Source organism: Mugil cephalus, chromosome 2 (genome assembly GCF_022458985.1).
Source record: "Mugil cephalus isolate CIBA_MC_2020 chromosome 2, CIBA_Mcephalus_1.1, whole genome shotgun sequence".
Lineage (NCBI taxonomy): Eukaryota > Metazoa > Chordata > Actinopteri > Mugiliformes > Mugilidae > Mugil > Mugil cephalus.
The window spans coordinates 3,451,087-3,477,742 of NC_061771.1; the positions used below are offsets into that span (position 1 = coordinate 3,451,087).

Here is a 26,656-nt window from a genome sequence, read left to right on the forward strand (position 1 = left end):
ATACCTTTTGCTGATACTTTATAGTCTTTTTAAGTCTTAAGTCTTCAAGTCTTATGATCTGCTGGTTTAAAGTGGAGGCATCAGATACTCTCTAGAACAGCAGCCAGAGCTTTACTTCGATAAACAATTGTTTTAGTCAAAGAAAGATTACAAAAAGAGGAAGAGCATGTGGCATGTGCTTCTTCATTGGCAAAGACAAAAGAACCAAAGTGGAAGTGGATTACATATAAGAGACATTCCTCGAAAATACACACTCATTCCTCATTTAAGGTCAGTGGTTTAAACATGGTGAGAGTCAATAGAGAGCCATCTGAGATCACCAGGGATTATGTAAATCTACCTGACATCCCGGCTAGGAGTCGTTCTAGTAAAGGAGGTGAAGTGACTACTGCTGCAGGTAAGACAGCAAATATTCAGAAAATACTTTGACTTTTAATCATGAAAGTAATACTGTATCTATATAATATTAGTAATTGAAAGATAATTTCTGAAATGAACTAAGGAGTCATTTCTGTATTTTTTTTATGTGTATGATAATGTGTTAAAACTATAACTTGTCAGCTTTTTTTGTCATTTTACTCATATTTATCCCTTCGGCTTAATGGCAGCGACACTTTCCACTTTAAAAATGGTTTGTGTGGCTGTAAAATGCAGGATAAAAATTTAAAGACAATACTTACTTTTGCTATCTTGTCTTTTAGAAATATCTACTGCATAATATATTATTTACTCTATGAATGATGCACCACTCATTTTGATGAAAACGTGTTGAGTTGTCTGGATAGATTTGTGGAATAAAGCTGAGGATATATCTTTTAACTTTTTATAATTTTATAATAATTTTTTTTTTTTATTGTTTGTGATTGTGTGATTTCTGCATTTAGGTATAAAACTGTTCAGGCTGGTTGCTGTTAGTTTTGGACTCCTGTGTATCCTACAAGCTGCTCTCAACATTACCCTACGCCTTAATTTCTGTAAGTTACTTATATATTTTGCACATACTTTACCTAGTGTTTCTAACACACCTCTTTTAAAGGAATTGTTTTTATTATTAAGACCAGGTTGTACCTGGCAACATATTCAATGCCACTTTGTGACAAAATAGTTATGTGTTATAGTTACGTCTTGTAGTTTATATACAGTTCGCTAATACTCATTGTGCATTGTAATTTCTGTTGCCTGTTTTTTATTGAGTAAGAATTCATCACTGTGCAAGAATCATATAACTTTGGGGAAGTCTGGAAAAAATGGGGTTTTCCATTTTAGCTCATGCTTCAACTTTGTGACCTTAAATAAAATGATCACATCTTTCCTTCTGTAGACTTGTGTGTGTTTCAGTGAATATTAGAACATTAGATGAGTATTTTTTCCTGTCATTTAATAATTATTCTAGTTTATGTGTACTGTATATGTAGTATTCTCCTCCTGAACTGGTCTAAACGACGGTCACAATAACTTAAGTCCTCTTGTTTTACACTCAAGTGCAATATCACATGTCCTCTTGTGTTGTGCAATACTACCTCTTGTGCAATACTACTTTGACACTTTAACTACAATGTCACTTTAATTTGTTTTTCATTTTCTTTTTTAACCACGCCTCACTTTATTTATTTTATTTATTTGTCATACCGTATCTGCTGTTTTACAGTTTGTTTGTTTTTTTGTTTTTTGTTTTTTTACATATTGGTCTTGATATTATTTTCCACAATCCACCTCTCTTCTGTTAATGGCAGCAGGCCTGCCATTGTACATAATATGCTGTTTGTTTTTTTTTTTTTTGTTGTTGTTTTTTTTTGCTCACTTTTGCAATTTTTATTCTTTTGTTATTTTATTCTCCTGCTCTTATTTTATGTACCGCTCTTCGCCCTCCTAATTGCCCTTCGGGGATAAATAAAGTTTTTTTCTGATTATTATTCTGATAGAAACTCAATTAACTTCCAATTTTAATTGTCACACAAGAGAAATAAGTGTGTTTGCTCTTTCAGACAGTGCTGACAGTAAGACATCAGACATCAAGAACGTTTGTAAAAATGGGACAGAGGAGACAGACGAACTGAGAAGACTGACCGGTGAGTAGGAAGATGCTACGAAGCCCGAAAACTCACAATAAGTCTGGAGTGATATGATGCACAGCAGTGGATAGTTTTACCAGTTCTGAAATTATAGTCAGCCATTCTCCACAGGTTGATGTGTAATTTTATTAACCTTGCAGAATCTTTAAGTCATGTTGAGACACACAGGAAGCAAACCACTGCCACTTCTCGTTTGTTGCTTTGCCCTTGCGAAAACCCGCAAACTTATTAGCAAACATTGCATGTTAATCAGCAATCTGTTTCTAGAGTAAACTTTTCATGGTAGAAAATTTTTTGGTCAATTTCTGTGATATTAAGGATCGTTTTTTTTTTTATCCAATTACTACAACAGATGACCACTTTCAACAAGGGTGGGTGTATTTCCGTCCAAGTTTCTATTACATTTCTTCCACCAAGAAATCCTGGAAAGAGAGTAGAAATGATTGTCTACAAAGAGGTGCAGACCTGGTGATCATCGACACCAAAGAAGAACAGGTGCCTGTTGATGAATAAATGTGCTTTTGATATGAAAGAGTGTAAAATGTAACAAATGAATCAGTTACCTTTCTATTGATTGCTGACCTCTGACCTTCTCTCCAAGGACTTTACAAGACAGTTCAATAAGCTCACGTGGATTGGGCTGATTCGGGACAAAAGGAACAGGATTTGGAAATGGGTGGATGGAACTCCCCTGACCAAAAGGTTCACACATTTATTTATTCAGCTTAAATCTAAACTACAGGTCTTGAAGTTTTTGTATATATCTGTGCTGGATTGTATAGTGTACTCTTGCAAGTTACACCTACAGACATTGTGGTATGTTGCTGTTTGATGAATGCTCGATGTGTTGTATGCTTTATTAAAACATACATTTTGTGTTTTGTGTTTCAGCTACTGGGGTTTTGGGGAGCCAAATGGTTTCGAAGGCAAAAATGAAGACTGTGTAGAAATAAGGTTCCATGAATCTGTAAACAGCTGGAATGACATACCGTGTGAAGATCAAAACTTCTGGATTTGTGAGAAACATATATGTTGTTAAGTCAGCATGCAAAATGTTATAAAGATGAAAAACACTGTCTTCAGTCCAAACCATTAAAAAAAATCACTTTTCACATATTCTGGAAGGCTGTTTCACAAAGCTGTGATCCTGTGATACAGTTCTATTGTGGCAATCTGTGTGAAACGGAGTGTTGAAACAGCTCTTGTATCACTGAAAGAGTGAAGTGCTGACTGAAAGGTAACGTCTTCTGCCATTTACCCCTTTTACTAAAATATGCTGGATTCATGTGCATTTAAACAAATTTAAATTTTGGGGGGAGAATAAAAAATAAATAAATAAAAAATACATGAAAAATGTCTAAGCAGATTTTGTGACCCCTCTGCAGTACGCCCCCACAGACCCGTGCTGAAGAACTATGCTGTATGATATGTGTGGAATTTGTAAATTCTGCAAGTCCAAGCATGTAATGAATTATTTACAGTAAATGCATTAATTTGAACTCTTCTTCTGTGTGTCTTAGACTGAATAGTTGTATGAGGACATTTTCAAGTCTTTATTCGTATATTTACATTTAGCTAAGTGTTGTAAAAGAAGCCAGTGACATTTCTTCGCATTACTCTCTCTGTTTTCATTATTATCTTTCTTCCAGTGGAACACAATGACTAATGAAATTATTTTACCTTACTTTCTTACTCTTCACATGTAATGATAAAACTAACATATCAGATGAACAATATAAAAGTTTGTCATAAATGGCAAATCGAGATTGGTATTTTTGGATGAACTTAACTGGGCTACTTAAGCCCAGCTACTTCTCCCGAATTCATGAAAATAATAATAAACACGGTTTCAAAGAGTGATCATTGACACTGATTGCACATATACCAGTTATATCAATCTCTGCTGTATTAAAGAATAAATAAATAAATAAATTATGTATATGTTTCGATGATGTTTGCATGAGAAGTTATTGAGCATTAAGTCGAACTTCGGGAAATTTAACAAGCGCAAAAACAGCTGATAATGACAGGAGTCAAGGGAAATCACCATTTATACACCATTTATGGGTTCCCATCATTAACAATGAGGAAAAGCGTGAAATAGTTTTTTGGACATAGTATATAGAGAGTAAGGAAATGGCTAAATGTATGTGTGTGTACAGTCTTTAGAGATTATAACTTTTAGGGGGTAGAGAAAGTCTTCCAGCTATAGAAACTGAGTCATTTTTCAAGTAGAGTGTCTGCACTTTGCCAGCACCATAACCAATGACAGGTGCATGGAAACAACCACGCGGTGGTAGCAAGTAGGTCAAACAGTAAAATGTGGTCAAAGTGATATACTCACCCATATTCACGGATATCACCATTTCCTGTTGAGCACAGACTCACACACTCACACAGAAAGCCACTGCCTCTTTTACAAGATTTATTTCAGAAACATACTGCAGACTTTGATGTCTTCAGTAACAGGTGAACATCATGGAACTGTCTGAAGTATATGTTAATATTAAGAGACCCAGAGGAAAACACGGCAAGAGGACGAGGGGGATAAAAACTTCAGAAAGTATTTATCAGAATTTTTTGATTGTCCAAAAAGAATCAAACGGGACCCAAAGGGAATCTGCAGAAAAAGGTAATGAACACAAGTGCGGACACTAATCACTGAGTGTCATGTAAGGCAACAATACAAAGACTGATTTAACTTCAGTTGATATAGTAATACGACAAATGACCAGCTTTTGATCTCATCAGTTGCTGGTGATGTAAAGAAGACTTCCTACAAAGCTGCTGCTGTGTTTTTTGGTGTGCTGTGTCTTCTCCTCCTGGCTGGACTCATACTTCTAGTTGTCCTGTGTAAGTACTTTGGTTGCATGGAGGTAAAACCCCAGAGAGATGATGCTAATTGACAGTGTTACTTTCTTTGTATTTTTATGTGTCACAGTTATTAAGATCAATCTGACCAAACAAAACGACCAGTCACCAACCAGTGACAACTATGTGACCCAAGGAACAGACCAGTCACCAACCAGTGACAACTATGTGACCCAAGGAACAGACCCGTCACAAACCAGTAACAACTATGTGACCCAAGGAACAGACCAGTCACCAACCAGTGACAACTATGTGACCCAAGGAACAGACCAGTCACCAACCAGTGACAACTATGTGACCCAAGGAACAGACCCGTCACCAACCAGTAACAACTATGTGACCCAAGGAACAGACCCGTCACCAACCAGTTACAACAATGTGACCCAAGGAACAGACCAGTCACCGACCAGTTACAATGCCACAACATCAACATGGCTCAAGAATGAGACCAGTGACCTTACAAGACAATCTGTTTAAAGAGAGAGACCAGCTGCGGGAAGGATTTAAATGCATGACCAAAAGGATGTTCTTCAGAAATGGCCTTTCGGAAAGAATGCTCTTGAGCGTGGCAAACCCCTTCAGAAGCAGCTTCACAGAAGCAGCTTCACAGAAGCAGCTTCACTTTAACTTGACAGATACATGAAGCCCTCAAATGGTATGATCAAATTTCGGTATAAAATGAAAATGTGTGACTTTGACATCATCTGGTGGACTTCACCAGAAAAGATATAGTCAAGTCTGAATCATAGAGTCTCACTTTTTTTTCACTACGACTGATCGTATGTTGAAATTCCTCTAAAACTTCCAACAGTTCAAATGGGCAGTGAAACAGGAATTCCCCTGTTAAAGAAAATGTGACTGAAAGCTTCTGAAACAATCAATGGAATTCGTATTGAATTTTTTTTTTTTTTTTTTTTTTTTTGGTAAAAACAAACAATAGTGCTTTACTAGAACCAGTGACTTCTTTGATTTGATTTCATATTTTAGAGTAATTTTGTAAAAAGAATAAGCCTGTAAACAATCACAATACAATGTCTTTTTGAACATTCATACAAATGTGAGTCTCAAAACCACTGCTTACTATGTAAAGGTTGGAAGTGAAACAGTTACCTTGTAATTAATAGACACATGTTTTTTACAACTAAGCACACTATGTGTATGTTAATGGTTGCAACTGAAGTAATTTCTTTGATGAACCCTTACTGACTTACTTACTGACATATGAAATTTATATGCTTTAAAAAAATGCTTCTAAAATATCAGAGACCTGAAAAGTGGAATAGTGATGTTAAGTGTGATGTCGGATACAGTGAGCTGCGGTTGTACTAACCTTTAACCAAAGGATAGATGATAAACATAAACCACCGTCATGCAGTAAAGGTCATCAAATTAAAAACATGTCAGCCCACAGTTTCCTATTGACATGAGTTTGGCATACAGAGTGCACATAAAAGTGACTGTCTCTTTTAGAACTAAAAGTATAATTTCAGAGCAATACTCTGTAGACGCCTCAAAAATAAACTGCAGTCTCTCTTGTAGCTGAACACCGTCCAGTGGTGCTTAAATGTTTTTGCACCCCTTTAGTATTTTCATCATTTCTGCTTGAAAGCTGATTACACATTGGTACACCAGTGTTTCCATTCAAAGTAATAAGACTCCGGTCTCATTTAGTGGCCTTTAAAAAAAACAACTAAAGATGTAACGATTTGTTCGACTGGAATCACAATTCGTGGTTGCCAGTACGATTCAAGGACGATTTTGGTTCATTTAGAACGATACGATTCAGTGACTTGAAATTGATTCAGTTACTTTTTAGCCAAAAATTCACAGGAGAGTCATGCACTGCGTCAGGAACTCACAACTACTAAGGTAAACAACAGATAACTATCTTCCTCAGTATCTACTCTTTGGGGTTCCTAATTTACGGGTTATCTTTAAAAACCACATTAGGTTAATGTATGTTGTCCAGAAGGCCAACTTACCGAGCACAGATCGTTGTAGTTGGATCATAGGAAAATAAATCGATTCATTGATGTAGTGGATGAATCATTACACCCCAACTATCAACAAAACCATCTCTGAAGAGTTTGTAATCCACAAATACAAGGTCAGACAAATTGAGAAGAAATGTAAGAGATTTAAGATGATTGTTACCTTCCAAGGAGTGGTCGACCAACAAAGATCACACCAAAAGCAAGACACAACAGGTCACAAAGGAACTCAGGGTAACTTCTAAGTGCCTAAAGGCCTCTCTCAAATTGGTTAATCATGAGTGGCAAGGACAAAGCCACTGCTCTCCTAAAAGAACATTCTTGCCATCTACAGTTTCTAACCATTATCTGGACAAGCCAGGAGAAGACTGGGAAAATGCTTAGTAAGACCAAAGTCAAAGCTCATGTTTGGAGATAAAAGAACACTTCATTCCAGCATCAGAACCTCATCCCATCCATGAAACATGGGCATGGTAGTGTCCTTGGTGGCTGGGTGGATGGGTTCCCATCATTAATGGACCAATGGATTCTGGATTATAGCAGAGAATTGTAAAAGAAAATGAATCTTAAGAGAAGCTGGGTCATAGAACAATAGTTTTAAGGCAACTTCTTACAGGTCAGTTGCAACAACCTTACCAAAGAAAAAGCTGTAATAAAAATTATACCATAAAGTGAACAGGACCTTAGATATATCCTTGCCAGTCCTTGATAATGGTAGTAACAATAATAATACACATTAATAGTGTAGAATATGCATGTAGTTTTAAGAACCTATTAGGAACATATACAGTATATACACATATACTCAAATCAAAGAGGGAAGAAGAAGTAAAGGGACCGTCATAAGATAATCAGGAAGTTAAGCACACACTGTTGTGGCACATAGCAACAGCCAAGCATACATTAGTCACAGTAGTAACTAACGAATTAAAACTAAATAATATTAATGACTGTACTAGTTATGGTACTAACTTTTGAACCTTGAACTTTTTGATTCTTCTTGTGACCATGTTTTGACAATTTCCTGTAATCTTGTTTGGTTTTCCATGTGTTTCCTGTTTTTATTTAATTTTTTCCGTTTCTGGCTTTAGTTCTTCTCTGTTTCTCCGGTTTCTCCTTGTGTGCTCCTCTCTCAGCAGTCTCACTTGCCTAGCAAATATAAAGTACACGATGATAACAGAAATACAATTGACAGACATGATAGAAGTGTTTCAACAGGAGTACAGATATTTTTATATCATAAAAAACACATCTGCATACAAATACATGACATCTATTTCACAGCAAGAATAAAGTTGTGAAGAGTTTTTGCGATGCAGGTCACATGTCTGTGTGCCAGTGATAGTTTGATAAAAAAAAAAAGCTGGGAGAAAAGCTCTTCAGCATAAACTATGAACATCTCAGAGACAGGATCTAGCACTACACCCACATACAAACATTTGTGCTTCATGCTTCTGAAGATAGAAGTTTAGATAAGTAAGTAAGTTAGGAAAATGCACTGAATAAACAGTAATGTGACAGTAATGAAGAATGCTTCATTCACATTTCCATCTGATTTAGCTTGTCTCTCTAACCCTTTCACCTCAGCCACATCGTTATTAACTTCCAAGATAAAATCTTCTCTTCAAAATCTAGACCTGGGTCAGTGGTTTTTTTTTTTTGGGTCCTTTTGCTCAACTTTGAGAAAGGTCTGTTGGTGCAGTATTACTGTTCTGTGCTGTTACCATACTGGATTCAAGTGTGTGCAACTTGTTTCCAACTAATTAATTTCACTTTATTGTATGTGGCTCCATATATGGTCAGTAGCAACTGTTGCCACATGTCTGAGCAGACACATAAATAATGTCGTTGCTGAGCGACGATCGGCGATGAAAAAATAGGGGCGGTATGTCCATATAGCCTACCGACTGAGAAATGTGACATTTACTGTAACCTCACTGAATCGCCCGGTAATGTGTGACATCTGTCATCAGTTCATAATCATTCCATAATGTTAAATTAATGAATTATGACATAAATACAGCATGAAGCTTAGCCAACGTTAACCCTTTCATTAATAAAAAACACTTTACAGTCATGTAACTCTGTGCTCTGTTGTTATTTACTGTCATTTCAGTTCAGCATCAGCATTCACTACTTTTTAACATGAATTCTGAATTTTTAACATTATAACTAATAACTCTGATGACTGACATTAGCTAATGTTAGCATCATCACAATTAAGTGTTTGCTGCACATGTACACATCAATTGCCAGGGTTTAATGTCAATTCTGCTAGTTTGTACATTTTGTCTTATATTAATTGTGTATTTTTCATGTGTAATTAATGAGCGACATAAATTATGAAGCTATGTGGTGTTTGACATTATTATTATCATGGTTACTGAAAAAAGAGGAACAGCTAGTGTTTTGAGAACTACAAAAACGGAAACACTCCTACCATCACCATTTTGAGTGAGCACTCTTTCAGCGTCGACACGTTTGTCCCTCTACACTGAAATATGGAGATGGTTTCCTATGATGAGGATCCTGAATTCTCAATGGTGTATGAAAACTTCAGTGAAGTTTCAGACAGGAAAGCTGCAGTAAAGAGCCCCTCTGCTGAAGACAAAAAAGGGACTGCTGCAGAACCTGGTGAGAGAGGGATTATGACATTCAACTTTAAATACAAAAAAAGACATGGACAACAGTGCTATATATTGAATGGTAATCTTTTGGGTAAAGCATTTGTTCGTCAGTCATCCAGGTCATGGCTTGCCTTTTGGACCAACTTCTTGTTGTTTAAATTTATTTTCATATAACTGCGATAGTTACTTTAGACAATTAAAATTTAATTAAGGAACAAAATTGAGTGCTGAGGGGGTTACAGTATACCCAAGTTTGATCAGATATTGTACTCACATTATTAATGCTGTAGGGACCTGTTTACTCACCCATATTTCAGAGGCTCAAGTTCTTTTTGGAATTTCAAAACAAAACAAAACTTTTGTGTGTATGTGTGTGGATTTTAGACACAGGAGTAAAAATCTGCCGGCTGGTTGCTGTGGGCCTTGGACTCATGTGTATCATACAAGCTGCTCTCAACATTTCCCTGCGTCTTGCACACTGTGAGTCATCTTAACATGTTTCTGTTACCAGCTTTGCACCTGAAAAGCAGAAAATGCGTCAAAATTACACTTACTGTAACAAGTTATGATGATAACAGGGCGCTTACGAAACACCTCTGCCTATATATTTATCATAGTGCTCTGTGGAGAAAAGGGCTGTTGGGCAACGTCATCTCACCTTCATGTTTACATTTTTTGTACTAAATGTTTAAGAATCTTATAGCGCACTACCGATTTATTCTTTCTATTAAATATTAGACAGAAATTTATGACTAACATTTTTTTTATTACTATCATTTAGTCTCTGCATTTGTTTGCTAAAACACATAAAAGGTTATATAACAGTGAATATTTCTTTTAGTTTGTCCTAACAGCAGCAGAAATAACAGTTCCTCTTCACAATACTAAACGAGTCAGCATTTATAAACTAATGCCATTTTTCATGTATTGTCATGTGTTGACAATACATGAAACCAACTTGTGTTTATAAATATTTTCATCCTCTACACAACAGTTTCACAGTATAATTCCCTGACTTAAGAAAAGGACGAGTGTAAGAAGATCAACTTAAGTAAGACAGAAACACTCAGGGTTTGGATCTGAGCTTGTATAGATCCAATACTAAGTAAAATGCTAAAAGTCTTAATGGCTTTAGGACCATGAGGTCATTGGTTTGATCCCTTCTGATTCCACAGCTGAGGTGCCTTGAGCAAGCATCCAAACCTCCCAAACCGATTTCTGGGCTCCTTCCATGGCTGTCCACTGCTCCAGGTGTAATCACTTGAATGGATAACGATAATCAATAACTTTTCAAAGACAAATTGATTTCTTGTGAACATTATCTGAATGTGTAATTGTGATTGAAAGCTCTCCACTCAAACTGACAGTTTCCCTGAATAATTCTCTGACTGAAGAGAGGGACGAGTGTAAGAAGATCAACCTTGGTAAGTAAGACAATGAAAGTACGCAACATTCAAGACATGAAGGGGCTTCAGTCCAATATTAGTGAAGGTAAACGTACGTGCAAAAAGTGTGAAACATCATATGTTTGTTTCATATGTTTGGTAGAGTTGTGTATCTCTTAGACTTGTAGGAGATTCTTTACATTGACTATGTCATTAATAGAAGACTGAGCTTTGAATTACTGAAACCAAATGACAATCTGTATTAAACAATGCAGTCTGATTATTTTGAAACTAATAGTAACTTCCAAACCAGGTATAGAAGCCAGATTCAGAAATCTGACTGAAGAGAGAGATGAGCTGTACAGAACTGTCTATGGTGAGTAATTATAATGATTTCATTTAAAAGCTACACGGTAACACAAGTTTTAGGATGAAAGCCAGACACTTTCATATCTGTGGCACTAGAGATTTCTGTCACGGTTGTAGGTTGTGAGGACCCAAATGCAGGACTAGGATGAGGCAGGAAGTTCAAACAAAAGAAGTATTTAATAATCAAACAAAAGGCGCTGCAAGGCAGGAAAATCCAAAATTCAAAAGAAATCATGGCATGACATGGAACAAGACGTGGAATCATGGCACAAGATGTGAAGACTTAAAATGACGCGACAAGGAACAAAGGGAAGGCAGGGCTATAAATACACACAAGGGAAGACAAGACACAGGTGAGACACGTGAGGACAGTCAACACAGATGAAACCAATAAACAATCAAGGGACAAACAAAGAACACAGACAGGAAATCCAGAACTTACAGTTCAAAATAACACAGGAAACACAACATGAAAGACAGACATGACATGAAAAAATCACAAGGAAACATGACTGAAAGGAAACTAGGTAAAATAAAACAGGAAACACAAAACATGGCACAAAATAAAAGACAGAACCATGGCAATCTCTGTCACTATTGAAGTTCTCAGAAAACAATCTGTATATTAAGCAGAAAAAAAACAACAACTTCCATGTATAAATTAATGTTATTAATCAATTGACTATTGAATCTTTTTCCAATAATGAAGCCAGTATTAAAAACCTGACTAAAGAGAGCGAGGACCTGAAGAGAACTGTCAATGTATCTTACTGTGAAGACGTTTGGCATATTGACATTTAGAGGGTAATACAAGTTTTAGGATGATAGATAGTTGTTCTCTTCTCTCTCTTCTGATTTTACCCGACTGGCCTCAGTCAGATGGGTCCCTCAATATGTGCTGCCCTCAGGCTTGCTCTGGAGGTTTCAGGCTGTTTTTTGTAAAGCGTCTTGAGACTATTTGTATTGTTATTGACACTATATAAATAAAATTGAATTGAAATAGTCAGTCACCATTATTATAATTAGAAGCTCAAGATGGCTGATAGAAGATGACATTATCTCAAGATAATGCCCGCCTGGTTTTATGTTCTCCACATCACATTGCATCGCATCGCATCACAAAAAGAAATCAACTAGATCTGCTTCCCTGTGACTCACATACTCACGCCCTCTGTTCCAAATTGAGCACCTGAAAATGAAAAAGCACAGTAAGTGATGTCTTTTGGTTATTAATGGGAGCCTTTTAAAATATTCTGTCCCTGCACTTGTTTACTAACAAAACACTGCAGTAGAAATCCATTACAAACATCAGCTGTTACAATGTTGTTGATATTTTATCCACCTCTCAAAAGTGGAACCAAGATTTTAAGAAAGGGTTGCATTCTTCCTTTCATTTTTGCACCATCACCACATTCCAGGTCTGACCACTTCCTCCATCACTGGTTCAGTCATACTGCCCACTGACAGTTCACCAGGCAGCGTGTCTCCTGTGTCTGCCAGTACCATTATGCAGCCAAGACAGCTGATATATGGTTACATATCAGCTGTCTGCTTCAGCTCCAGCTGCCAGTTTGCACTGCTGATGTCTCTGGTTTGCAGCTCCACCCATTGTATGTCCTGCTCCTTAATCAAAGCCTGTCTGTCCCAGTCCCCAGCATTCCTCCTGTTGTGGTTTGACTGAAGTTTCCTCTGAGTTCCTGTTTTTCTGCTCTTCATCCTCCTGAGTGGTTCTGCTATTTCTACTACCAGCTGTCAAACAGTCAATGAGCTGAAACCAGCAACCTATCATTAGTAAATAAATGTGAAAAATCTTTTTCAGATACTACAGTCATTATTCAAAATCTAACCAAAGAGAGAAATGAGCTGAAAAGGATGCTTAATGACTCTAGTAAGTATGAAGATACAACTTCCCTGTTCAGATTCATGACTGAATAAGACTGAATGTCAAGGTTTTAGTACATTTATAGGTGTGAGCTTATAACAAGGCATCTTTTTTTTTTAACTCTTTTTTTCAGCCCAACATATTACAGCCAAGCTGTTTGTTTACATTACAAATCACCAAGTAAAATATTTAAAGTTTAGAAAAATTAAAATGCATTTTCCTCCCAAAGCACCTGCTATACCTGGCTTGTTAGTAGTCTATATCTAAATCCCTTCAATTTTTTTGATGCGGTCTTTCGCCTTAACTGCAGTAACGTACTGACGTTTGTCACTGTGGAAAATGATTTGTTATTTTTTGCTGTTAGCGATATTAAGGTTCTCTCTGCTTTTCACTAAGCCCAACAGGTGTGGGTGTCTTTCAACGGCAGTTTTTACTACGTTTCTTCTACAAAGAAAACCTGGCAAGACAGTAGAAATGACTGTCTTCAAAGAGGTGCGGACCTCATGATTATCAACAGTCAAGAAGAGCAGGTGGGTGGGTGGGTGTGAATGTTTTGTGTATGGCAAGTGATACATAGACCTACAGACTTTTCTGACTAGTCATTCAGGTTATACACCAAGAGTACATTTTTACTCACAACAGTAACTGCACAGGTGCTTTGTAGCATATGCTTTCTTTAATTAAAACACAGTAGAAACAATGAAACACACATATCTACTTATCTACCTATATCAGTGTATAAATATATAATGTATCCTGCACTTTGCACACATCACATGTTATTGCCTTTTTGTAAACATCACATTCCATGGGGCAGTCCAGACAGGTGATGGGTGGGGTCTCTGATGATGTTACAGGCAGCGTTTCTGTGCTCTCCTGTATGGGAGGATGTGAGGGTGCTGTTGTTATTTTCTGCTGTCCTCACAACTCACACTGCTCTCTACGGTGCTTCTATATAAATCATTAAAGATGGTAGAGGGAGATGTGCTCTTCTCGTCAAAAAAGTGGTTCAGTTTTATTTCTGCAAGATGTTTACAGCTTGTTTCTGTCTTCTCTGTAAACTAGAACTTTGCACGCCGATTCAGAAAGTACATGTGGGTTGGACTGAATGACAAACAGACTGAAGGAAGATGGGAATGGGTGAATGGGAACGCAATGACCACAAGGTACACACACACACACACACACACACACACACACACACACATTTTAAATAAATCATTCACTTGTTCAACTTTAATCTGTAATACTGAAAACAAGCTTGTAGTCATTTTGTTCTGCTTCGGTCTCAGCTACTGGAGTGAAGGTGAGCCTAATGGTGGCAGACGCGAAAACTGTGGCAATGTAAAGAATTTTGAATACGACTACAGCTGGAATGATGAAGACTGTTCCACTTCACTCTTCTGGGTATGTGAAAAGAAGACTTTCCCGTAACTCTGCCTCTGCACCTGCAAGACAACAAAAAAGACAAGGCAGTGATGTGGACGCCTCAAATGCAGCTGAACAGAAGACGTAACATTACTATTTGTTATCATTTTTAGATGTGAATACCATTTACAGATTTGCTAGCTTAGTGTGTATGTAGTTTTAAAGGCATGTACATAGAAATAAATGAATAGAAATCTGTAGTCGATTGTATCACCCTTGATGAACCTTTAAATAACATCTACAATGTTCTCATTTGCTGTCATTAAACTAAATGACTAACTGCTCATAATTAGGAACAGGGACATGACATACTGTATTTGATGGTGTTTTAGCTGTTTATCAAAACACATTCAAGTCACAGTTATATAATGAATGTGTCAATGCCAATGCCAGTTCATCAACAGATGTTAAGCAAAGTGCTATATAGAGTAAATAAGGCAGAATACATCAAACATATAAACACACAGTCAACACAAAAACAATACAATGAAGAGGAAGATGTAAATAAATAATGCTAAATAAAAAGTACTATATTAAACCCCTCAAACTGAATTAAATGCCAAAAAATACAAATGAGCTTCAAGAGAGGATTTTAAAATATGAAGAGGCTGACTGTTTCAGACTCCAGGAGCTGCAGCAGAGAAAGTACGATCTCCCCCGTGCTTCAACCTTGTTCTTGGGACAACCTCAAGACAATGGTCTGCAGCCCTGAATAACCTTAGTTTGACTTAATGAGATCAGAGAGAATTAAGTGCAGACTCTGGACTTCAATTTGAAGGTCAGATCACAACTTTTTATATATATATATACAACTTGATTTTCTCATCTGACTAAAAATGTTTTCTAATCTAGACAGATGATGGTTTTCCAATGCAGTTCTTTTTGTCCAACCTATTGTAAGTGGGTACATTACTCCAGTAAATTGTCTTGGTCCTCTGGGGAATCAACAAGCGTTGATTAGATCTGTGTTGTATTTTAACTTCTATGTTAAATAAAGGTCACTACTTTATAAAACTTAAACTCTGTACTCTGTTGCTATACTGTTGCTGTTTTACAAGCCTATTTCTAGTGTGTTTGAGCGAACACATCAGTCGTTCTGTTTTTCTTGTTTCTCATTTTTACTCTTGGTCAGACTTTCTGGCACTCTCCAACTCTGAAAGTCCTTTCACGTCTTTTTAAAAACATTTTTAACTAAGAACAAACATGGTCTTCATCATCTTGATGTTTAAAAAAGAGTCCAGCAGAGGAAGGTAGTGCTTTACTATGATGCATATGAAAAAAAAATAAAAACACCCAGTACCTCAACTGACAGCAGTGTCCGTGTCTAAGTGTACGATTTTAACTTGGTCACATGCTATATGAGTTGACTATTATGGTTCAAATGAAGATTTTGCAGAAAGGAGGAACTACGACTATGAAAACCACTGAAATAATGCAGATTGCATAACTGAAAAGTTCACTGTGTGCAAGAAGAAAATGAATATATGACTCTTAGCCACTGTAAGCTGAAGATGTGTGGCTCTGGTTGAAAGACCACATGGTATGGACAAAAACACACATCAAGATACAAAAGGTGACTGCAACGTTGCCCCATGTCACCTGTGTCCCAAACAACTCGAACATGCTGCAAAGACTACAACAACAGTCCAGCACGAACATGTTCTGGAGACAGTTTCTACTGTAGAGACACTTATTGATTGATAGCCAAATTGTTTGCATGTTTCAAAATAATGAAACCTTGTAATATATTCTACGTTGATTTTTCTTTGAAATAGTTACTGAAAAGTTTTAGGAATTTGACCAGTCTTCCTTCTCTAATTGAATTTGACCAAACTCAACTTTGACTTTGACCTAACAGCTGTCTTGCCCTATAATGTAAAGGAAATGTGATAGACAAACAAAATCAGCAAATTACAAATTATCATAGTGTTTTGCATCTAAAAGGCCTACGGTGGACCATGAAGCTTGATGAGAGTGAATACTGAGTTAAATTCGTAGGTTACCAGAAACAGGATAAGGAAACGTGTTCATCATTTCTACTTTCCACTATAAATAATGAGACGACGTAAACTTCACAATTTCCTTCCTCAACGTTCCAGTCGTCTATATCAGGAAGTAAGCAGAAGTGTCGCAGATGTCACTCGATGTATCACTTTGAAAGAAAAATGAGGAAGGAAGGCACACACTTAATGAAATCAGACCTGTATGTGAACATGTCAGAGGAAACCTATAGCTGTGGCTACTATGAAGACACTGGACCTTTCAACAACCAAAAAAGGAATTTTGGTGGGATCTGTAATTCATTTTTAACTTTTTAACATTTTAAAACTTTTTCCTCTGTTTTCTCTCTACCTAAAACTACACGTTACTTGACTTAAGTATGTGTATGCTCTGCAATCGTGTGTTCCTTTTCATAAATGCTTATGAAAACAGGTTACAGTCCAAAGAAAACTGGATCTATACAGTGTAACAAGTGCTTGACAATAAAGCTATAATTATAAGCACTTGCATTTAATTCATAAATTAACATTTTTTTCTATAAAAAAGGTGTAGAAGTGAAAGGAAAATGGTATGAATTTAATTCCTACTGTATGTTACATGTTCTGTACAGGAGAAAAACTGTACAAACTGGTTGTTCTGAGCATTGGACTTTTGTGCGTCCTTCAAGCTGGTCTCAACATTACCCTGCGCACTTCTCTCTGTGAGTTGAATTTTCCGGTAACACTTTCTATGAAGGTTGTATTTATAATGCCCTATGAATGCACTCATAATGTTTTATAAGTTGTCTATAAAGCATTATTATGGTCATTATTACCATTTATACGTATTCATAACTCGTCATAACCAACTTCATGATGCATTATGACAACTGGTTATGAATGATTATAATTTTAATCTGAATAGTGCATTATAAATATATCAATATCTGCCTAGTCACTTGTTCATTTTATGATGCATCATAACTACTTTGCTTTGTTAAATGTGCATAGTGATGCATAATGAGTTTTGACTTCGCCTATAGTCCTTTACACCTGCAGCTATAAGTATATGTAATAAAGTTATAATAATGTATACATCTCCCTACAGCACACAGTTATAAACAGCTATGCAATATCATAAGTGCTATTTGTCAGCGCTAAGTAAAGTGACAAGAACATGACACTATTATTAACAGATATAAGTTACTATGAGTAATTAAAAGGTGCAACGAACTAAGTCCTGAGTCTGGCATCTTTACCCCATAAGCACAATGTTAATATCATAGGTGTTATTTGTCAGCTTTGTGGATATAAGACTATTATAAACAAATATGAGGCACGATGAAATGAGAGTCTGGACAGTAAAGACAAAAGGAATGTATTTAGTTCACTTTATTTTCATTTAAACCAACACACATAATCAGAATGATTATCAATGCTCTGAGCACATTACACAAACACATGAAACACGTGAAACAGGTCACAAAACTGTCACGCCGTGGTCCTAGAGATGTGGCTCTTAAAAGTGCCTTTGGGTTGGTGAGATGATTCAGGGTCAGAGGTCAGGAGATGGTTCGACAACAACTACAAGAAGAACAGAGGCAAATCTTTAGTGCTTTAGCTGGGTTTGTTTTTTTTATGCAGAAGGGTTTGATTTAAAACACATAAGCAGATCACGTTTTTTTGTTTAAAGCAGCCTAATGAGACATTATGTTACCGCATATCATGCAGGCAGCGCAGATTACCCGTAGGTGGCTTAAGCTAGCTACACGAAAGTTACCAGACACGGCTAGTTTTAATTCACAAATTAGATCATTTTCATATTCTTGCGTTTAATGATTGAAACCATTCGAAATCATTGCTTCAATATGTAAACGATGTGCTTCATGTAAGCAAAGTAAGACATTAGCTCACAAAACATTAGCAGGACAAAGAGACGACCTACCTGTCCTGGACAGGACTCAGCGGAGAAAGGAAAGAAAAGCCGCTTTACTACTAGTACATACAGTCAATGCTTTACGACAATGGGTGGAGCTGGGGAGGGAGCTGGGTGGGTGGGGTCAGAGGTCAGGGGTCATGGACTAAGGAATGACATTTCTACAATAATAATAATATTAATAAAAACAATATTAAAATAATATCTGACGGCATTCAATACATGCGGACATTTCTAGCGATCCTGTATAAGAGACCGATATAACAAATAACCATTAATTTTTTTTCAAATCTCAAAGTGCCGAATCCTGCAGCAAAATTGACGTTACAATAAAAACCGAAATAAGACCATTACAAATCTAGTCTAAATGAAATAAAATCAAACCTCTTCATTGCGCAGTGTCACATTGACAGTCGTCCTCATAGCACGAAATAACTTCCAATTGAAATACAGTACATGAGTTTGAAATTCGTTTTGAGCGGCATGATTTAGTTACATTTACATAAAAGTAATCATATGTGATCAGGTAAAATGTGGAAACATTTAACATTTTAACTTAACTTTTACCTGAACACAACAAAAATGTTTGGTAACACTTTCTATGAAGGTTGTATTTATAATGCCCTATGAATGCACTCATAATATTTTATAAGGTGTCTATAAAGCATTATAATGGTCATTATTACCATCTATACATATTCACAAGTCGTCATAACCAACTTCATGATGCATTATGACAACTGGTTATGAATGATTATTATTTTAATCTGAATAGTGCATTATAAATATGTCAATATCTGCCTAGTCCCTTGTTCATTTTATGATGCATCATAACTACTTTGCTTTGCTAAATGTGCAGTGATGCATAATGAGTTTTGACTTCTACTATAGTGCTTTATATCTGTAGTTATAAGTATATGTAATAAAGTTATAATAATGTATACATCTCCCTACAGCACACTGTTATAAACAGCTATGCAATATCATAAGTGCTATTTGTCAGCGCTAAGTAAAGTGACAAGAATGTGACACTATTATTAACAGATATAAGTTACTATGAGTAATTAAAAGGTGCAATTAACTAAGTCCTGGGTCTGGCATCTTTACCCCATATGCACAGTGTTAATATCATAGGTGTTATTTGTCAGCTTTAGGTAAATTAGTGCAAATGAGGTGTTGTGGATATAAGACTATTATAAACAAATATGAGGCACAATGAAATGAGAGCCTGGACAGTAAAGACAAAAGGAATGCATTTAGTTCACTTTATTTTCATTTAAACCAACACACATAATCAGAATGATTATCAATGTTCTGAGCACATTACACAAACACATGAAACACGTGAAACAGGCCACAAAAGTGGCACGGCGTGGTCCTAGAGATGTGGCTCTTAAAAGGGCCTTTGGGTTGGTGAGGTAATTCAGGATCAGAGGTCAGGAGATGGTTCGACAGCAACTACAAGAAGAACAGAGGCAAATCTTTAGTGCTCTAGCTGGGTTTGTTTTTATGCAGAAAGGTTTGATTGAAAACACATAAGCAGATCACGTTTTTTTGTTTAAAGCAGCCTAATGAGACATTATGTTACCGCATATCGTGCAGGCAGCGCAGATTACCCGTAGGTGGCTTAAGCTAGCTACACGAAAGTTACCAGACACGGCTAGTTTTAATTCACAAATAAGATCGTTTTCATATTCTTGCGTTTAATGATTGAAACCATTCGAAATCATTGTTTTAATATGTAAACGCTGTGCTTCAAAGTAAGGCAAAGTAAAATATTAGCTCACAAAACACTAGCAGGACCGAGAGACAACCTACCTGTCCTGGAGAGGACTCAGCGGAGAAAGAGCGGAAAACCCGCAGTCAATGCTTTACGAAAGTGGGAGGAGCTGAGGAGGGAGGTGGGTGGGGTCAGAGGTCAGGGGTCATGGACTAAAGAATGACATTTCTACAATAATAATAATATAAATATAAACGATATTAAAATAACATCTGACGGCATTCAATAAATGCGGACATTTCTAGCGATCCTGTATAAAGAAGCGGTGTCACGGTGGATGTGAAACTGTCACGAAAATTAATCTATTGTTTGGTGCCTGCCGATCTTTCTCAAATTTTCATGCCGCTCGAAACGAATTTCAAACTGATGTATTTCAATTGGACTTTATTTCGTGCTATGAGGACGACTGTCTATGTGACACTGCGCAATGAAGAGGTTTGATTTTATTTCATTTAGACTAGATTTATAATGGTCTTATTTCGGTTTTCAATGTAACGTCAATTTTGCTGCACTTTGAGATTCGAAAAAAAATTAATGGTTATTTGTTATATCGGTCTCTTATACAGGATCGTTAGAAATATCCGCCTTTATTGAATGCCGTAAGATATTATTTTAATATCGTTTTTATTTATATTATTATTATTGTATAAATGTCATTCCTTAGTTCATGAAACCTGACCTCTGACCCCACCCAGCTCCACCCACTGTCGTAAAGCATTGACTATATGTACTAATCATAAAGCGGCTTTTCTTTCCTTTCTCCGGGACAGGTAGGTTGTCTCTCTGTCCTGCTATTGTTTTGTGAGCTAATACTTTACTTTGCTTATGTGGCGGGGCGGTAGGGCTAATAAATTGTACTTAGTTATTTTACACTGAAATCAGTATACTTGTTGCCAGACAACGCCACCTCAGGTACTCACCCTAAGGACATTACTATTACCAGATCTTCGGTTTTACACAATACAGGTCCGTTGCTCGGCAAGCAAGAGACGTGGCCCATGAAATTAGTCACAATAATATTTTATTAATACAAAGGATCCAAACAAAAGAAAATGCAAAAACAAAAGTTAATCAAGGACTTCGGCCTAAAAGTAGCTAGGGCAAGCGAAAGGAGGGGTCCCCAAAGTAAAAGTTCCCCCAGACACACGTGAAAAGAGCACACCCGTGTACGACCCACATCCCTGGAAACGGCACAGCAGACAGGAGGATCTCCTACGATCACCCACACCACTACAGGCCGTCAGCCCCTGAAACAAAAAGAAAAGCACCAAATATAATCAGCAAATATACAAAGTTAAAATATCACCAGATAAAATGATAAAACTGCTAATACAAATCAAATCGCCAGCATCAATTGGACACAATCGGAATTGAGTGAAAAACGAAATCCGAAAGTGTGAACCAGATAAAAGGGGTCACGAAACCCTCACTAAAAAAAGAGCGGACGCTGGCAGCCAAGAACGGGCTGCTACGAGCCGCGGCGAAGGCGAACGACCCAACCACAGGTGGGCGACCAGCGCAATAGGACGGACGGCAGCAAAGCACCGCAGCCCGCCGGAGCCAGCCAAACCCGAACCGGGAAACAGCTACACGGACGGACAGGAACTTGAAGCAGGACAAAGCAGCAGAAGTCATGCAGACGGAAGGGAGCCAATGGAGGTGATGGACTTGATCCTACTTAAACAAAAAGGAAATTAAATAAGATCGCTCCCCCCACAGGACAGGTTAGACTCAGAAAGAATGAACTACATACCTTATGGTACAGCACCTGTTCATGCAACCAGTGAGACGAGGCAAGAGCAGCGAGCCGCTACCAGCATTTACCTGTGACCACACTACATTAAACTACTGATAACGAGAGATCCAGCACAACGAGAGAGGATACGCACCAGACAAGGAGACCACATGGAGCCAGAATCCACCCACAGCCCCTTTGTCACAGCACAAGAAATAGTTAAGGCTCCCGCAAATACAAAACCGGCAAAAACGTACGCGGCCCCCGGAGTTACCTGTTGCAGCCACACAGGACGTCCCGGAAATTACGCCAGCGGGAGACAGAGGGAGGAGGCGTAGGAGGGGCCGCTCTTTTATCCACGACCCCATCATAATTGGCTCCTGGCCACGCCCAGCCGCATAATTATATGCTGCTACACTTACATGAAGCACAACGTTTACATATTAAAGCAATGATTTCGAATGGTTTCAATCATTAAACGCAAGAATATGAAAACGATCTTATTTGTGAATTAAAACTAGCCGTGTCTGGTAACTTTTGTGTAGCTAGCTTAAGCCACCTACGGGTAATCTGCGCTGCCTGCATGATATGCGGGAACATAATGTCTCATTAGGCTGCTTTAAACAAAAAAACGTGATCTGCTTATGTGTTTTAAATCAAACCCTTCTGCATAAAAAAAAACAAACCCAGCTAAAGCACTAAAGATTTGCCTCTGTTCTTCTTGTAGTTGTTGTCGAACCATCTCCTGACCTCTGACCCTGAATCATCTCACCAACCCAAAGGCACTTTTAAGAGCCACATCTGTAGGAGCACGCCGTGCCACTTTTGTGGCCTGTTTCACGTGTTTCATGTGTTTGTGTAATGTGCTCAGAACACTGATAATCATTCTGATTATGTGTGTTGGTTTAAATGAAAATAAAGTGAACTAAATGCATTCCTTTTGTCTTTACTGTCCAGGCTCTCATTTCATTGTGCCTCATATTTGTTTATAATAGTCTTATATCCACAACACCTCATTTGCACTAACTTACCTAAAGCTGACAAATAACACCTATGATATTAACATTGTGCATATGGGGTAAAGATTCCAGACTCAGGACTTAGTTCATTGCACCTTTTAATTACTCATAGTAACTTATATCTGTTAATAATAGTGTCATATTCTTGTCACTTTACTTAGCGCTGACAAATAGCACTTATGATATTGCATAGCTGTTTATAACAGTGTGCTGTAGGGAGATGTATACATTATTATAACTTTATTACATATACTTATAACTACAGATATAAAGCACTATAGTAGAAGTCAAAACTCATTATGCATCACTATGCACATTTAGCAAAGCAAAGTAGTTATGATGCATCATAAAATGAACAAGTGACTAGGCAGATATTGACATATTTATAATGCACTATTCAGATTAAAATTATAATCATTCATAACCAGTTGTCATAATGCATCATGAAGTTGGTTATGACGACTTGTGAATATGTATAGATGGTAATAATGACCATTATAATGCTTTATAGACACCTTATAAAACATTATGAGTGCATTCATAAGACATTATAAATACAACCTTCATAGAAAGTGTTACCAAATGTTTTTATATATATAAACTTCACTACCACTGACAGGAGAAGTAAATAACATTGATGGTCTTGTGAGAATTCAGTGTTCTGCTGTTTGGACCTGACATCCATGTGGATGTTACTTGAACATGTACCACCCACCAGACCAGACCAGACACCTCCACCCCATAGCAATGACACTCCTTGATGGCAGCAGCCATCCCCAGCAGGATGCAGCCTTAGGAACAACTCAAGGTGTTGTCTTGGCCTCCAAATTCACTAGATCACAAACTGATCAAGTATCTTTGGGATGATCCACAGAGGCCCCTCCCCTCAACCGATAGGACCCAAAGACCCCCTCTAATAAAACTGTGTTGCCAGGCACTGCAGGACACCCTCAGAAGACCCATGTCCATTCTCTGATGAGTCACAACTGTTTTGGAGTCACAAGGGAGACCTACACAATATTAGGAAGGTGGTCATAATGTTATGTCTGGTCATTGTATAGGTTTGCTCTGCTGTTACATGGGGTGGTGTTCATTTTCGTGTGTTTGGCAGCTTGAGAGTTTCTCCATTTTGATCTACTAACAGACTGTGTTCATCTGTTTTAGATGGTTGTGAAGACACTGAGGCAGTGCTAAAAAACATGACCAAAGAGAGAGATGAGATGATGAAGAAGCTGACTACGTTTGGTGAGTGTAGGACTGTGTTTATTTATGTGACTCCATCATGTTTTCTTTGGACGTATGGATCAGTAGCATCACAGGTAGCGAGCGAGTGAGTGAGTGAGTGAAGGAAATTGATAGGAAAAAGGTGAGAGGCCGTTGCCATGTAAACAGGAATACGTAAGAAATTAATTTATAAATAGATATTCAGAAAAACTAGAAACCACATCCTGCACACCAGTGTGTGTGAATTATAAGTCATGGCTTGTGTGTAAACAGATGATGAAAAGAATTTTAAACATTTGTAATGGAATAAATGTCATAACCACTTAAAATTCTTAAATTTCATCCTCCAATACTTAAAATGTACTATAAGTATTTACAATGTATTTATATTTCAGTGCAACTACAAAGGGTGTACCTATTAAGGTATTTCAAAACTAAACAGGGGGACTTTTTTTATTTAATCATGCTTTTGTTGTTGTCTCTTAACAGCTGATTATTCCCACCAAGGATGGGTGTATTTCAGCGGTAGTTTCTATTATATATCTTTGGAGAAAAAGTCCTGGAAGGAAAGCAGAAGTTACTGTCAGCAGAGGAATGCAGACCTGGTGATTATCAACAGCAGAGAAGAACAAGTGGGTGTATCCGAGGAATAGAAAAAAAATGTGAAATAATCAATCAGTTTGGAAGTTTAATTTAGGTTTATGTTTCTGGAAACAAGGAGTTTACAAGACGTTTCCGAAAGGAAATCTGGATCGGACTGACTGACAGAGAGGAAGAAGGGATATGGAAGTGGGTGGATGGGACTCCGCTAACCACAAGGTTCACACAATTTTCACCACTTTTTGTAAAATGTTGGTGTGGTACATTGTGAAGTAATGTGAAAGTTCAGCTTGGCCTCATCATGCGTAGTTTCAGTATAATAATTTGTTAGTATTCAGTATAATAAAACCTTATATTATTGTTACGTTTGGTTTCAGGTTCTGGGGCAGAGATGAACCCAACAGTCATAAAGGCAGAGATGAAGACTGCGGAGAGATAAAGTTCTATGATAATGAAAAGAGCTGGAATGATAAACCATGTGACATAGAAAATGTCTGGATATGTGAAATGACTCTGGCTTTATAAGAATCTGTACCAGACAGTGAAAGTCCTTAAAGCATTTGGTGTTATGTTATATTGTGGAGAAGCTGCTGATAAAGTAGTTTGCTAACATATACAGTAAAAGGTGTTAAAAGGTATAAAGAATTTCTGTGATTTTTTCCCATCAATATACACTGGAAAACTGTAAAGGTAGTGAAAAATGTGTTTTTTTGGAAATGTTTGATAATTGGTTAATTTGTTACAAATGCAAGAACTGAAATATCTAAAGTACCTAAGCATTTTCTCAGCATCCCACTTATGACTTTGCAGAAGTAGACTACAAGATGACAACAAGAAGATGTCAAGCTATATATATCACATGGGTTATGCAATGCTACATGCACCATATTTTGTACATGCTTCTTGTTGCTGAAGTGTCAACACTTTGTATTGTATTATCACCATTAGGAGTACAAGTTTAAGACGAGTTTAAGAGCCTTGTTGACTATCATGTTGAGCTGTCTTTCTAACTAAATTAAACTCTAAAATAAATGGTCACTGTTGCTGTTTCGTATTAGACACTTCCAAAGAAAAGTTGGCCTTCATGGATATCATTCAGCTTCTTGTAGGAATCTGACCAAGATCTAGTTGGAGCATCAATGTTCCTCATAAAGACGCTGTTTAAGAGGCTCAAAATACTAAATAAAAAAAAAAAAACACAAAACAAAAGTACAAAACTAAACAGTAAAATACCATGCTCATTTGAAAAATGTCTTCAAAATGTTCAAAGTCAGTTCTAGTTTTGGGGCCCGAGGAAATAGATTCCAGAGTTACATGAGGTACATATTGGTTCATATGTCAATTTTGTACAAAATGTACAAAAGTACATGGTGTCCATGGTGATTCGATTGTTTGGCCAGTTGCATAGCAACAGCGGCATGGATGTTGTTTCTTGTCCGCTGAGGGAGGGATATAAACTCCAACACCCAGGAGTGTGTCTCCGTCCACCTATAGAGTTCCGAAGCCGGGCACAGACACACTGTGGTCCGTATGAATCCAGGTTTCCAAAGGCGTGCCTGTAGGCAGAGAGAAAACAGGAAAGACAAGAGTAGAGAGGTGACAGACATGACGCAGAAGAGGAAAGTTGATATTCTGGCTGTAAAGGAGACTGGATGGAAAGGTAGCGAGGCTAGAAGCATTGGAACATGGTTTTAACTGTTTTACCACGGTGTGGAAAAGAAGAGGAATGGAGTGAAGGATGAGTTTGTGTAGAATGTC

At 37.3% G+C, this 26,656-nt stretch overlaps 4 protein-coding genes across 4 annotated transcripts; all 4 read left to right on the plus strand.

Annotated features, from left to right (window-relative positions):
• The first annotated feature begins 215 nt into the window (after window positions 1-215).
• Window positions 216-4,024, plus strand: LOC125004019 (CD209 antigen-like protein E). Its single transcript, XM_047578336.1, has 6 exons — window positions 216-397; window positions 885-974; window positions 1,986-2,069; window positions 2,425-2,567; window positions 2,674-2,774; window positions 2,964-4,024. Exons 1-6 carry the CDS (start codon window positions 286-288, stop codon window positions 3,109-3,111), a joined length of 678 nt encoding a protein of 225 aa, XP_047434292.1. The 5' UTR covers window positions 216-285; the 3' UTR covers window positions 3,112-4,024.
• Window positions 4,025-4,548: 524 nt separating this feature from the next.
• Window positions 4,549-6,039, plus strand: LOC125004020 (DNA-directed RNA polymerase II subunit RPB1-like). Its single transcript, XM_047578337.1, has 3 exons — window positions 4,549-4,704; window positions 4,824-4,925; window positions 5,014-6,039. The coding sequence occupies exons 1-3, from the start codon at window positions 4,551-4,553 to the stop codon at window positions 5,418-5,420; spliced, it is 663 nt and encodes a 220-aa protein (XP_047434293.1). The 5' UTR covers window positions 4,549-4,550; the 3' UTR covers window positions 5,421-6,039.
• A 3,360-nt stretch (window positions 6,040-9,399) lies between these two features.
• LOC125004018 (CD209 antigen-like protein C) lies at window positions 9,400-15,904 on the plus strand. Its single transcript, XM_047578335.1, has 8 exons — window positions 9,400-9,568; window positions 9,946-10,041; window positions 10,929-10,985; window positions 11,260-11,322; window positions 13,135-13,203; window positions 13,594-13,727; window positions 14,263-14,363; window positions 14,490-15,904. The coding sequence occupies exons 1-8, from the start codon at window positions 9,436-9,438 to the stop codon at window positions 14,629-14,631; spliced, it is 795 nt and encodes a 264-aa protein (XP_047434291.1). The 5' UTR covers window positions 9,400-9,435; the 3' UTR covers window positions 14,632-15,904.
• An 825-nt stretch (window positions 15,905-16,729) lies between these two features.
• LOC125004021 (C-type lectin domain family 4 member K-like) lies at window positions 16,730-26,107 on the plus strand. Its single transcript, XM_047578338.1, has 5 exons — window positions 16,730-17,326; window positions 24,239-24,319; window positions 24,788-24,930; window positions 25,017-25,117; window positions 25,276-26,107. The coding sequence occupies exons 1-5, from the start codon at window positions 17,197-17,199 to the stop codon at window positions 25,421-25,423; spliced, it is 603 nt and encodes a 200-aa protein (XP_047434294.1). The 5' UTR covers window positions 16,730-17,196; the 3' UTR covers window positions 25,424-26,107.
• Window positions 26,108-26,656: the final 549 nt, after the last annotated feature.